A 15,372-nucleotide genomic window follows, 5' to 3' on the forward strand; every position below is an offset into this window, starting at 1 on the left:
CGTTGCGATTCTGACAGAAATGGTGGTGATATCTGGTGACTGTCTCAATTGGATCAAACAAATTTACCTATTGGGCTGACCAACTATTACTATATAAACATGACACGAAAAATATTAACTTAGTGAAAAAATGCTATAGAACAAAAGTTGCTTAGAATTAGTCAGTTTATCCATTTACAGACTTATTTTGAACACATATTTTTTCACCCCCGAGAAGGGGTGAAACTCACCCCACGGCAAAAGAACACATTGGCACAATATCACTTTTCTCCTTTGACATGTTACCTACGTATATGCCAAATTTCATGTCAATCGAATTGGTTCTTTAAAATTTAGAGCAAAAATCTTCAAACAATGTACTATAAGTAGAAATATTATACGTACCAACTGTATCATTGTTTCCAAAAGTCCATAGCAACTTCAATCGGTAGTTATACTCAATATTCTCTCTAAATGGATCAGGAACTGTCAAACCTCTGAATATTTTTTGTTGTTCATTAAAACAGTTATTCGCCAACAATCTTTCCGTAACGCATAGAGCTTCTTGAAATCTGGGATTTTTCATTAGTTTATTCATTTGTTTTTCGTCTGCTGGCAATTTGTAGCTGTCTATAGAGGGTGATTCGTCGTTATTATTTAACTCATAATCGCTTTCATCGGAAGTCTCACTCTCTTCAGATTCTTCTTGGACATCTTGAAACGTGTCGTACATGTCCCAGGCAGAAGCGAAAGCAGTGCCATCTATTGTTTTTGTTTTTACGCAAGAAGTAGTGCGGGTTTTCATAACCACTGGCACTGTTTGGGATTCGGCGTTTAATATTTTTCTATTGCGGCCTTTACCGACTGTAAGATGCTCATATAGCGCGTTGTCCTCCTGGACTTGGGTTCCTACAAAAAATAATATTACACCAAATATACTAGATAATCATAAAAAGCATCGCATAATTTTTAAAACAGAAAAAAATTTAAAGTAAACTTTAATTTTTAGCAGAATGTTATAATACTTGTCTATTGCCTTCTTTAGCTATCTACAAACCCATAACATTTCAAGATTGAAATGTGTTTTTGCCAAAAAAAGAAAGTAAACAAAACGTTGATAATTAATAATATTTTTGATGCGGGACAATGTTATGGAAGATCTTGTATATTAGTAACTAATTTAAAAATGTGAATATTTTTTTGACATCTCCTTACAGCGTTTCACGTTAAGAATGGAAGGTTGCTTAGATAGGCCAATGTATTTCTTAGGACCATAGAAGCGCGCCGATGCCACGCCGTACTGATAAGAATGAATCGTATATCGGCAGTCGAGTAGCCACCCGTGGCCGAGAGGTTTGGCAATACTGATCTACATAAGCGCAATGTTCCGTTCTTAACGTAAAACAATGTACAGTGGAACCTCGATAAGTCGGCCCCCGATAACCTGGAAATCCGGCTAACCCGGACCGATTTTTATCAGACAAACATTTCACCAATAAAAATGTATGTAATATAATATTTGAGAGATAATGCGTATTTGTGTAATTTGAACTACATAATATACCATAGTAAAAATGACTCATGGCACACAACGTTCATTGTCGTGTTATCGAAAACAACAGGCACCTGTAGTATCCTTTATTTATTTGAAACTGTCTTAGCATTGTTTAGAAAAGATATAAAAGACTATTAAAAAAATTCTTTTTCAAACAATGGTCTCAGTCTTCACTGTTATTAAATAACATAACTTCGTTGCGATTGAGACGGTATTGTGTGTAGTAAAGTCGCACTGTTCGCTTCCGTTCTGTAATCGTTCGTAAATCTATTCAGAATTTGTGTTTGCGTGTTTTTTTGTCTACGTAATGGCAATAAAACGTAAAAATGTTGTTTTTGTTTCAAAGTGATAACAAAAGACAGTTTGGACAATCGGTGCAAAGCTAATAAAGCTAAAAATGAGACTCTCGACTACGCGACGCTTTGTATGTGTGGTTTTGTGCGGAACGCGAACGTGGTTTACCAGTGTCTGTGTGCCAATTATAACGGGTTTTATCTGTAAGCATACCATATTTTATTAATTTTTACAATTTTCTCCGGCTAACCCGGATTTTCGATAACCCGGATCGGCCGCGGTCCCGATTAATCCGAGTTAACGGGGTTCCACTGTATATAATACCAGAAATATCGAACTTTGTTACAAAAGTTGATCACCCTGTACAGGGTGATTCATTAAGAATATTCAATCTCGTGTTGTAGATTCTTGACCTCAAAATATTGATAAATGATAAATAAACGTTTCTGGCTACTACAGGAGGCGTACGACAGGAGATAGTGAATAATTTATACTTCTCAAATTCTACGCCAGAGGCGGAATGGCTATTTTGGCACAATATTTCGGTTCCCCAATACTTTCTAGGTAAATAATATACTCTTTATTCGTAAAGAAAAAATCATTAGTTTTCGAGATATTTGAAGTTGAAAATGAAACGGCACAGCTATTTTGAATAATGTATTGCGCTTTCATTTTTAACTTCAAATATCTCTAAAACTAATGATTTTATCGTTACGAATGAAGAGTATATTGTTTACATAGAAAGTATTGGAGAGTCTAAAAATTATACTAAAATAGCATTTCCATCAGTGGCGTAGAATTTGGGAAGGGTCAACCATTCACTTTCCCCTGTACGCCTCTGGTAGTAGCCAGAAACGTTTATTTAACATATAGAGTGTACAGTACCTTCAATTTTTGGCAAGTATGATAATACTTTTAAAGTACTGGGTATAAATAATTTTTAAATCTTTAAATCAAACATCCCTATTTCATAAATATTAACTATTTGTACCCAGTACTTTAAAAGTATTTGACATATCCTTATCATACTTGGTAGAAAATATAGGTACTGTACACCCTAAAATATTTTAAATAAACCTTTATGGTTACTACCAGAGGTGTACGACATGGAAAGTGAATGGCTTCCACAATCTACGCGAACTACTATTTTAGTGCAATTTTTCGATTCTCCAATACTTTCTGTGCAAATAATATACTTAAAAAAAAATGAATAACCATTTTCAATTACCGCGCTGAGCAGATGGGACGTGAATTATAAATTGTAAAATTCCCTCATCTTCCTTAGTCTCAGCATCCTTTATGGCTTGCAAATTGTAGAGGCCTCGGAGGTGTTACCAGAGAAGGTTCCCATTGTTTTCAGTCTGGTAGGATGTAGAATGACATTTTTGGATGTTGTTTTATGTGCTATTAGATTGAAAACTTAGTTTTTTTTTAGTATACTTTTAATTTGTACTGATAAAATCATTGGTTTTCGAAATATTTCAAGTTAAAAATGAAGGGACTTTAACGTTACGAATGAAGAGTGTATTATTTACATAGACAGTATTGGTGTGTTATTGGAGAATCGAAATATTGCGCTAAAATAGCAATTCCGCCAGTAGCGTAGAATTTGGGAGGGGTTAACCATTCACTGTCCCCTGAGGTACGCCTCTCGTAGGATATGACAAATAGTTTTAAAGCACTAGGTAAAAATAGTTATTACATTTTTTAATAAAACACTCTGTAACGAGCCACATTTTATTTGGGTTAAATCAACACAGTGATTTGGGTTAAATCTTAATATTTTGAGGTCTGGAATCTACAACTCAGAGATTGGACATTCACAATGAATCACCCTGTATCTATACAGGTAAACTTTTGCCCTCGATGCCTTTGCCATAGAACTAACCTTCATCTGTATCTTTAATGGCTGTACAACTTGGCAAATCCAGCACAAAAAACGTAGGCGTCTCTTTTAATATCAGACTGATAGTTGTAGGCATAGGTTTCATGGTTTGAACTGGCTTAAGGTCTTCTTCTATGGTACTACTAGAACGGATATCAGAATGACTTTCAGGTATCATAAAAATGCCAAGGTAGTAGTCGCTTGCATCAAACGGTATACTTCCTTTGTACTGAATAGAACTCTGGTGGTGCTGTTTGTCCAATTCATGCTTAAAGCGTACTGTTGACTGGGATCTCGTAATAGCTAATGATACACTCTCTGTTATCCTAAAACAAGTAATTGGGATACAACATGACTACTTTTAAAATGAGTAATTAATACTGTTCACTGTCATATCCTACAAATAATATACCTCTATTATTGTAATATAGCTATAGGATGTGTGAACATAAGCGGGGCAGTTGAATATTTTGAATAAGACTACTCCAGCCCCTCCATTTTTTGTTGTAGATTTGGATTCCTTATCCTATTAGGTACTTTTATTCCAATTGTAGATTCTGATTCTACAAACCATTCTTAAAAAACTGCATCTTCTTTTGTTTTTTCTCTGGATAAACTGTGTACTAGTTCACAAAAAAAAGCTGTATTCAGTATCATAAAAATTAGTTTCTGGACTTACCCATGCCTAGGGGATGGGAGTATATGGTTGTTTTTCATGCCATTCGATAGATTTTTAAATATCAAATATGTGTATTTGGTTTTTCATTTGGAAGCGTAATACTTTACCTATGGTATGACCATTGATTGATAAATCGATGCCTCAGAAGCGAATCGGTGTAAGTCAATAAGTGTTTAAAATGAGATAATAAGACGTTTGTGAAAGTAGCTGCAGAAAAATAAAGAGTCATTAAAAATAAATAAACCCTCTTTATTTATCATATTATAAGTACTATATTTATAAATACAAACAAGGAAATTCTAATATTATTATACAGGCTGAGTGGGGAGGAACGCGCCAAACTTTAAGATTGTGTAATATACGTAATAATTAACTAAAAATAATTGACTATTTAGATGGGAAATAATCCACAATTAAATTGAAAAAAAAAATAATTTTATTAACGTTTCGACGCCCAAATCGGGTGTCGTTGTCAAAATACAAAATACTACTAAATTAAATAAAAATGTTTTTCAATTTAATTGTGGCTTATTTCCCATCTAAATATGTAGTCAATTATAAAAATGCCACAAGGAAATAGCTTCAGAACAAAACTAAAAATAACTCATATGTTGTTATTCCAATTTCATGTGTTTCCGAGATACGGGGCGTTAAAATTTTTCTTACCAACTGCTGATTTATTTATTGCTCTAAAACCGGTTGAGATATGCAAATTCAATTTGGTGTGTTTTAAGATGTAGTTATAGCGCATTTTTTGACATACAATTAAGAACTTTATATTCACCATTGGCGCGCGTACGGGTAATGGTATAAAAATTTTTAAAGAAAAAAATAGTACGCCACTGAGATATTTCAAATTAAAAATTATTTTTGAATTAGCCGTTCAATTTCTAGTCCTGTCGCCAGGGGGGGTACAACGGCCTCCTTAATTCAGATGGACTTACCAAGTTTTTTTTATGCATTTTGACCTGTAGAACACGAATTTTTTGGTAACAGTTGATCCGGATGTCGATAAGATTGTTATAAACAAAGAACTTAAGGAATTACATAACATCGATTTTTCGCAAAACAAAACATTTTTCTGTATTCTTTGGGTGATTCTGAGCAAAAAATGGTCTTACAAGTTTTTTGGTAGGATGCATAGTTTTCGAGATAAACGCGGTTAAACTTTCAAAAAATTTAAAAAGTGCAATTTTTGAACCCGAATAACTTTTGAGTTAAAAATAAAATAGCAATTCTGCTTATTGCATTTGAAAGTTCAAGTAAAATTCTATCGGTTTTGATTATTTGCATTGCTAAAAATTAAGTTTTTATTTGTTAAACAAAGCCATAAACACATAGTGTTTCATGTGCCAAATGCATGCGTTTTAATGTACATAATCTACGTAGAAATTGCTGTATGCGCGCCTACTCGTTCGATTTCAAATGAGAAATGCATTGAAAACATTGAAAAAAATTCGTGTTCTACGGGTCAAAATACATAAAAAAAACTTGGGTAAGTCCATCTGAATTAAGGAGGCCGTTGTACCCCCACTGGCGACAGGACTATTCTGACAAACAATCTATATTTTCGTTTTTCATACGACGCGACGCTTCGTTTTCATGCAAAAAATAAAATAGCTTAACGCTTACAAAGTATTCGACGAAGTTTCTTATGAACATGTAGAAAGTTATTTCGAATACTTTGTAAGCGTTAAGATATTTTATTTTTTACATGAAAACGAAGCGTGGTCTGAAAAAACGGGAAGATAGATTTGTCAGAAATTGAACGGGGAATTCAAAAATAATTTTTATTTTGAAATATCTCAGTGGCGTACAATTTTTTTTTCTTTAAAAATCATCAGTTTGTAAGAAAAATTTTAACACTCCGTATCTCGAAAACAAATGAAAATCGAATAACAACATATAAGTTATTTTTAGTTATTATTACATATATTATACAGTTTTAAAGTTTGGTGCGTTCCTCTCCACTCACCCTGTATATAATAATATGTGTTACATCTCATAAGACATTTTTAAGGAGAAGGTGACTTACACCGTTTGACTTCTGAAGCATCCAAATATACATTGGGTTATTAATCAATGGTATTGGTTCGTCCACATAAGTAGGAATAACAATTTTTAATTTTCTTGTTTTTGTAAAGAATATTTTAATTCATTTTCTTTTCAATATTATGGGACACCCCGTATATACGAGTAGGCCAATACCTAATTCAGTGAGTATGTATTAATTTTTATCATTATTTTCAAGTAAAAACCTTAAAGTTTTTTGTATGTAATTACCTGCCTACTCGCCTCATTTTAAAAAGACAATTCGCCAACCAACTCTCTTGGTTAACAGTCACTTACAATCATTCCGAAAAGTGTATAGAAACTCAATATAGTCCTCGCGAGTGATTTATACTTTATACTACTCAGCAATAGCAGTACGAAAAATAGCAGGCCTGCTCCAGCTTGTGCAACGAGAAATGACAAGGTAGGAAATATTTTTATTACAATTTACTTTAAGGTCTGGTTTTTTTACTGTTATTTTTTTTATTCTATTTTAAATTCACCCTATGCTAAACAGTCCACTAATAAAGCTCACTGAGTTAGTAATCTCCTCCAAGATGATTTATTGATCCGTTACGAGCCTGATAGATCCATTTTCTATATTTTTTTCTTGCATTTTTCATTTTTCTAAGAGGGTAATATAGTCGGGGAAAGTTTCTTTTAAACCTGAATTGTTTGATTTTATTGTCATACTTTGCTAATTTACAAAGATCAGAATCAAATTCAGGTTATTTAACCGCATTTCCTTTGACTTTATTTTTTGTTATTCTTTAACATAAGGCGATAAAATATTCTTTACAAAATTAAAATCACGTATCAATTAGTACATTGGTTTTTTGTTTGTGCCGGTCGTTAGTGGTACCTATACCTCAGTTAATGTTGTTTTTTAAGTAAAAAAGGAACACATTAATGTAAAAGTAATTATTATTAAATTGTCAACGTCGGCCAATAGACAAATTTTGTTATAATAATTATTATACAGGTTGACTCTATTATAGATGAAACTGTGTGTTTATTTTACACAGTAATTTTTATTTAAAGGGTTTATGTTTTATAATTATTTTTTGTCTATAAATATTCAAATAGCAGAGGACATAGTTTTCTATTTTATTAGCACAAAGTTCGGTTGTATTTTATTAATTTTCGTGTGGTGAACCTATTTTATTTCCTAACGCTAATTTCATATTTTTCTAAATTTATTAATTCTACATTTAAATTTACAAAATGGCAGATAAAATTAAAAAATATCAATCTTTAAGACAAGTTGAAGTGCAACAAATGACTGAAATTCATGCTGTTGCTTTAAAGGTAGCTGCTGACGATAAGAATTTTTACCCGGTTTTGGAAGTTATGTATGAAGGATTGGAAAAAATTCGTGACAATTTTTATGATCTTCATAATAAAATAATTATGTTAGTTTCTGAGCAAGATAATGAGGACGCGCTATTTAAAGTCGAAGATGATTGCCGTAGTAATTTTGACAAATTATATTATAAAATTAAATTAACATACGTGCAAGCCTTTAGAAAATCTTCAACATCAAGTCAGCAAACTACATCAACTTCACAGTCTCAAAATCCTTTACCTATAAATTATTTTAATTTACCGAAACCGGAATTGCCATCTTTCAGTGGAAAAATAACTGAATTTAGAAGTTTTATAGATCAGTTTGATGCTCGCGTTCATACTCTTACTTACTTACAACCAATTGACAAATTTAATTTGTTACTATCGTGTTTAAAGGGTGCAGCGCGCGATGCTGTGGATCATATTGACATCACAGCAAACAATTATCCAATTGCCTATGATCTGCTTTGTGAAAGGTTTAATAATGTTAGGGTAATCGCTGCCAATTTATGGAATAACCTTGAAAGTTCACCACAACTGACTTCAGAAGATCCAAAAGAACTACGCAAGTTGTTAGATACATTTTCGAAAAATGTGGCATCTCTAAATAAGCTAGGACTACCCACAGTACATTGGGATTTTATACTTGTTCAAATGATTTTAAAACGATTAACTGTTTCTTTAGTAACACGTTTTGAGCTTTTTCATAATAATTCAACCATCCCAAGCTATAAAAAACTGATTGATTTTTTAAATCAAAGTTGTCTCGCTTTAGATAATATTGATTTTCACACTAAACCAAAATCTAACTTTTCTAAAAAACCTAATTCTTCCAAATCTACATCATTGCTTGCTCAAACAGAACCTGAACCAAAATGTTCTATCTGTAAAACTAATGATACCCATGCCATTTATAAATGCTCCGTTTTTTTGGCAAAATCTCCTGTAGATCGATTTCAATTAATAAAAAAGAACAAGATGTGTATTAACTGTCTTGGATCACATCGTTCTAGCCTATGCAAATCTACATGGACTTGTCACTCGTGCCATAAAAAACATCATACACTCCTTTGCTTCTCCTCTTCTAAGAAAGAAGAGAATGTTCAAGATTCGGCGGCATCCACTTTAAATTCAACGACTGGATCATCCGTTTCTGTGTGTTTTTCTTCCGCTGATAAAAGTACTTTGCTTTCCACTGCATGTATTGAGGTGCTTGATTGTCACGGTAACTACCAACCTGTTAGGTGTCTGTTAGATTCGGGAAGCATGACGTCCTTCATCTGTCAAAAGACCCTTAGGCGTTTAGGTTTACGTCCCATGAAAACTTCAGCTAACATCCAAGGATTAGGTTCTATGCAGTCGACCACTAATTTAGGTGGGGTTACCATTTCTTTTAAACCAGTACGTAAATCTTCTCCTATTTTGACAACCGATGCGTTAGTCTTGACAAAAATATGTGAGGATCAGCCTTTATGTAATTTAGAAGTTAATACTTGGCCCCATATTGCTAATTTAAAGTTAGCAGATGATAACTTCTTTCGTAGAGGATCCATCGACATTCTTTTAGGAGCTGATGTATTCTCTACAATTCTTTTGGATGGACGTATTTACGGCAATCAAGATCAACCTGATGCAATTAATACTATATTTGGCTATGTGCTTATGGGAAAAGTAAATATTTCAAAGGCACCTACTCTTACTTCTTTATTTTGCCAAGTTGAAGATACGGTTTCTTTGGATCAGCAAATAAAGAAATTCTGGGAATTAGAAGCAGTCCCTGAAGTTTTTTGCTTAGCTCCTGATGACGCTAAAGTGGAAAATATGTTTATGAATACTTATAAGCGTGAACAATCAGGACGCTTTGTAGTAGATCTACCTTTTAAGGAAGAAAATCCTGTCTTTCCTAATATTAGATCACTTGCTCTTAGTAGGTTTTATTCATTAGAAAGAAGGCTTCAAAAATCTCCTGAACTTTATGACCAATACCGCACCTTTATGAAGGAATTTGTTGAGCTCGGTCACATGGAACCTGTCCCATTGAATAACTTCGATTCACCTTATGTTTACTATTTATCGCATCATTGTGTTTTAAGACCTGAAAGTCTAACAAGTAAATTAAGGGTCGTTTTTAATGGTTCCGGGCATCTTCCAAATCAACCCTCACTCAATGACAAATTATTCACTGGTCCTAAGCTTCAGACTGACATCTGTACAATTTTGATTAATTTTCGATTGCATGGTTATGTAATTACGGCCGATATTTCTAAAATGTATAGGCAAATTTTAATTAATCCTACTCAAACAGATTATCAAAGAGTCCTTTGGCGTTCTAATAATTCTGAACCTGTTCGAGATCTTCGTATCAACAGAGTTGTTTATGGTCTCTCTTGTTCTCCTTATCTTGCTATTAGATGTCTACATCAGTTGGCTAATGATGACGGGGATTCGTTTCCTCTAGCAGCCGAGGCACTTAAAACTGGAACCTACGTTGATGATATCATTTCTTCCTGTCCTAGTTTCGAAAATGCCTTAGCACTAAGAGACGAACTTATTGCCTTACTTGCCAAAGGAGGTTTTGAGTTGAAAAAATGGTCCAGTAATGTACCCGATTTATTGAAAGGATTAGCTGTATCAGATTTAGCAATAAAACCTCTTACATTTAATGATGATATTTCGTCCAAAACACTTAAAGTATTAGGGTTGGAATGGGACGCTTCTTCGGATACATTTGCTTTTAAAGTTCAAGTTTTAGACTCTTCTTGTACAAAACGTCATCTTTTGTCCAATTTAGCAAAAATATTTGATCCTCTTGGATTTTTATCTCCAATAACATTTCTAATTAAACACCTTATTCAAAGAATATGGACTCAAAAGATTGGTTGGGATGATGCTCCATCAAAAGAAATTATCCGTTTGTGGAAAAAATACATTGATGATGTAGCATATTTGAGTAAATTAAATTTACCTCGTCGTTTATTAATTGACGATATTTTACGCTTAGAAGTTCACTGTTTTGGTGACGCTAGCGAGAAAGGTTACTGCGCTGTCTTGTACTTTCGATGCTTATCACCTTCAGGCCAACCTTTTGTTTCTTTTGTTATAGCTAAATCTAAGGTCGCACCCATTAATAAGGGACTTACTATTCCCAGATTAGAATTGTCTGCTGCGGTTTTAGTGGCTCGACTAGTCTCCTTTGTTTCTTCTGTTATTAAAGATAAAGTAGAAATCAAGGAAATATACTGTTATTCTGATTCTGCTGTTACATTACGTTGGTTACAATCTTCCCCTTATCAGTGGAAAACTTTTGTGAGCAATAGAGTAGCTTATGTGCAGGAACGAGTAACTTCTTCATGTTGGCACTATGTTCCTTCTGAAGAAAATCCTGCTGACATTGGTTCAAGGGGTTGCTTACCCTCTGAGTTAATTAACTGTTCCAAATGGTGGGCGGGGCCAACCTTCTTACAATCTGATCCGCTAACGTTCTTTGAACTTAATTCAAAGGAGTCTACTAATGTAAATTTGGAAGTGCGGACTGTCGCATTGATTGCTGAAATTCCCAATAATTTTTTAGATATTTTATTGGATCGTCATTCGTCTTTAAATAGGTGTGTTCGATGTTTGTGTTACATTATTCGTTTTTTCCATTATGTAACCAAAAACCGATATGGTAATCTGGAAATAGGTTGTTTAAGTTTATTGGAGCAACATAACTCCTTACTGGTTTTTGTTAAACGAACACAGCAGATCTTTTTTAATACTTTAATAAATTTTATCCAAGATAAACAGCTGCTTCCAAAAAATTTAAGAAAGCTTTCACCTTTTATCGATGCAAAGGGAATTCTACGTGTAGGTAGTCGCCTAGCTAATGCGCCCATTTCGTATGATCGCAAATTTCCGGCATTACTTCCTAACAGTTGTAAATTAACTGATATGATTATTGAATCTACTCATCTGCAATATCTACACGCCGGGCTTCAAACTGTTCAATACCTAATTTCTCAGCGTTTTTGGATTATATCTTCCAAACGAGCCATTCGTAGAGTACTGTCTAAATGTGTTAAATGTTTTAAGGTGAATCCTTTGTCCCCAGTTCCGTTAATGGGAAATTTACCGCTAGCTCGAATATCTCAACTAAAACCTTTCAGTAATGTTGGAGTTGATTTTGCGGGCCCTTTTCCTATAAGAGCTTCCAAACTTCGAAAGTCTCAAACTCTTAAAGCGTATTTGTCGCTTTTTATTTGTTTCTCAACAAAAGCTCTTCATTTAGAGCTCGTATCTGATTTATCCACTGACGCGTTTTTAGCTGCGTTTAAGCGATTTGTCAGTCGTAGAGGCCGATGTCAACATGTTTATAGTGACAATGGCACTAACTTTGTTGGAGCCAGAGCAGAACTTAACAGATTGGCATCACAAGCTGCTTCTCATGAATCTATTCAATGGCATCTCATTCCCCCTTCTTCTCCACACTTTGGAGGTTTATGGGAATCTAATATTAAGACGGTAAAGGGTCATTTAATTCGCACAATTGGAGAACAAGTACTAACTTTTGAAGAGTTACATACTATTTTTTCTCAAATTGAGGCCATCATGAATTCGAGGCCAATATGCCCGTTAAGTTCAGACCCAAACGATCTTAGTGCGTTAACTCCAGGACATTTTTTGACCATGGAGCCTTTGAGTGCTCCGCCCGAAGAAACGTTGCTCGATGTTCCGCACAATCGGTTGAATCGTTGGCAATTATTAAATAAGTTGCACCAACAGATTTGGGAACGGTGGTCTAAGGAGTACCTCCAAACTCTTCATCAAAGGGCTAAATGGAATTCTCCGTCTCCAAACGTCCAACTAGGTACCTTAGTGGTAATCCGCCAAAATAATATTCCCCCGCTACAATGGCCTTTGGGCCGTATAATTGAGGTTCATCCTGGATCTGATGGTATAGTTAGAGTGGCCACAGTGAAAACTAATAGTGGTATATATAAACGCTCTATAGTAAAATTATGTCCTTTGCCTTTTGAGCCGTAACAATACTGCGTATTGTGGTGGGCGGTTGTGGTTCGTCCACATAAGTAGGAATAACAATTTTTAATTTTCTTGTTTTTGTAAAGAATATTTTAATTCATTTTCTTTTCAATATTATGGGACACCCCGTATATACGAGTAGGCCAATACCTAATTCAGTGAGTATGTATTAATTTTTATCATTATTTTCAAGTAAAAACCTTAAAGTTTTTTGTATGTAATTACCTGCCTACTCGCCTCATTTTAAAAAGACAATTCGCCAACCAACTCTCTTGGTTAACAGTCACTTACAATCATTCCGAAAAGTGTATAGAAACTCAATATAGTCCTCGCGAGTGATTTATACTTTATACTACTCAGCAATAGCAGTACGAAAAATAGCAGGCCTGCTCCAGCTTGTGCAACGAGAAATGACAAGGTAGGAAATATTTTTATTACAATTTACTTTAAGGTCTGGTTTTTTTACTGTTATTTTTTTTATTCTATTTTAAATTCACCCTATGCTAAACAGTCCACTAATAAAGCTCACTGAGTTAGTAATCTCCTCCAAGATGATTTAGGTATGATGATAAATCGTTTTTTCCGATTATAGCGTCATCTATCAACAATGATAAATAAAAAAATATGAAAAAAATTTTAAGAAACGCTTTTCTTTAGTTACGAGTGACTAAAATTAAAAATATTATAAAAAAATCAACCAAAAAGCAAAAAATAAAAAAATTCAAACTCGAAGGATTATTCGAAAAAAACTGTTAAGACAGATTAAATATACAAAAATCTCACACATTCGTTAAAAAATTAATACAAAATGCACGGAACTCAAACACCGAGTTATACCAAGCCTTTATAGACTTAGAAAAGGCATTTGATAGTACTTCAAGGAAGGTGATTGACATATGTTTAAAAAAGAAAGGTGTGAAAATCAAACTCAGGTAAGCCATTATGAGTATATATAGACATACAAAGAACAGAATCAGAACCGATGATATGGAATCCGAAGAGTTCATAGTAAATGAGGGTCTACGTCAAGGAGGAGTCCTAGGTCCCATACTGTTTAACATTGTCTTGGATGACATAATTAAAGAAACTAGAGCAGAAACATTGAAGTTATATGCCGGACATAGAAATTTAGAAGCAGTGTGGATCTCAGAGTGTGCATACGCAGACGATCTAGTGATATTTGGGAAAAATGAAGAAGCACTCAATCGAAATTTACAAGTATGGAACGCTGCACTAATTAAACGAAATCTGAGGATCAATAATGAGAAGACGAAAGTAATGGTATGTGGAAAAAATAGAAAACAAACGAAGATAACAATTAACGGAAATACACTTACAAACAAGTCGATACTTACAAATACTTGGGAGTACAAATAGAGAGCAGAGGAACTGAAGAAACTGAAATAAGTTCCAGAATAGAAAGTGCTGCTCGGATGTAACATAAAAAGTGAAATTATGTATAGTTCATATAATTAGCTACAATCTGTAAAAGTTTCAAGTTTCTACATTGTAAAAAACAAGAGAATTTATGGTTCATTCCACCAACATACGTCTGTTTTGGATTATCGCGACAACGAATATTTCAGTGTGCAACATAAGAAGTACGAAAGTAAATGGCTCTAATAATTATTCCAATAAACAGCAATGTAATTTGCAATTTATTTTTGTTCTTCATATTTTGCACAATAAAATATTCGTTGTCAAAATAATCCAAAACAGACGTATATTCGTGGAATAGGGTATAAGCATTTTCCATTAAAATCGTTTTTTTTTATTTAAACAATTAATAAACATAAAAAATTTTTATTGACTATTCGTGTATTGTTCCCGCTAATGCATATGTCTGTAAATTTTCATTTATTTGCATTGAAGAAAAGGCAGTCAAATTAACGTCTAAAGATTTGACCCAAACGATTGAACTAAAGAAAAGCGTTTAAAAATGTTCCTTAAAGTAAGTTACATATTTTTTTATGAAGAATCCAAATCTGCAACACAAAAAATGGGAGCTGGGTTGTATCATTTAAAACAATGCTGTCTACTGAAATGATATATACATTTGTTCACAGTTATGCTCTACAGCTACAGAATAGAGGAAATATCACTGATTGTGGCCACTATAAATCAGCTCGTGGATTCTGAGATATTATTACTGATCCTGTTTCATGCTGTGGCACTCAAAGAAGATCACTAATATCCCAAACGGACAGTAACCATAAGAAGAAGAATGAATAGAATAAAATGAGAACAAGGTACCTATAAGAAAGTGCTTAGTTGAAATTATAAATAACGAGGACAAAACAGAGAATATAAATTGAACAAGCAGATTAGTCATAGAGAGATATTGGACGCCTGCGAAGGAAATGGATTGATCCAAAACTGATTGATCAGTTAATAGCAGTCACTAATCGAAAAAAAAAACTGCATATAGGTGAAAAAGAGGTTGGAATTAAGAGTACAGAAACTATTAACACGTTCAGCCCCACGTGAGACAAATGCTGCTCACAGTGTTGTGATCTTGCCGGACCAGGTGAGCTTACGGGTGTGTCTCACAGCTAAATTTTA

General features: G+C 33.8%; 1 protein-coding gene across 3 annotated transcripts in view; it reads right to left on the reverse strand.

Annotated features, from left to right (window-relative positions):
- LOC114335779 (dynein axonemal intermediate chain 4-like) overlaps positions 1–15,372 on the reverse strand; it is a 58,350-nt gene that overhangs the window by 37,641 nt on the left and 5,337 nt on the right. For 2 of the 3 annotated variants that reach the window (XM_050642616.1, XM_050642615.1), the window contains exons 2-3: positions 3,717–4,039; positions 385–888 (exon numbers count right to left, since the gene is read on the reverse strand). In XM_050642616.1, the coding sequence (XP_050498573.1) occupies positions 385–888; positions 3,717–3,891 (679 nt within the window). In that variant the 5' untranslated portion in view covers positions 3,892–4,039. Of the gene's footprint in view, positions 1–384; positions 889–3,716; positions 4,040–7,956; positions 8,086–15,372 lie in introns of those variants that run through there. The other variant, XM_050642617.1, reaches the window with a different exon arrangement.

The sequence above is a fragment of the Diabrotica virgifera genome, chromosome 2, assembly GCF_917563875.1.
Source record: "Diabrotica virgifera virgifera chromosome 2, PGI_DIABVI_V3a".
NCBI classification, from domain to species: Eukaryota; Metazoa; Arthropoda; class Insecta; order Coleoptera; family Chrysomelidae; genus Diabrotica; species Diabrotica virgifera.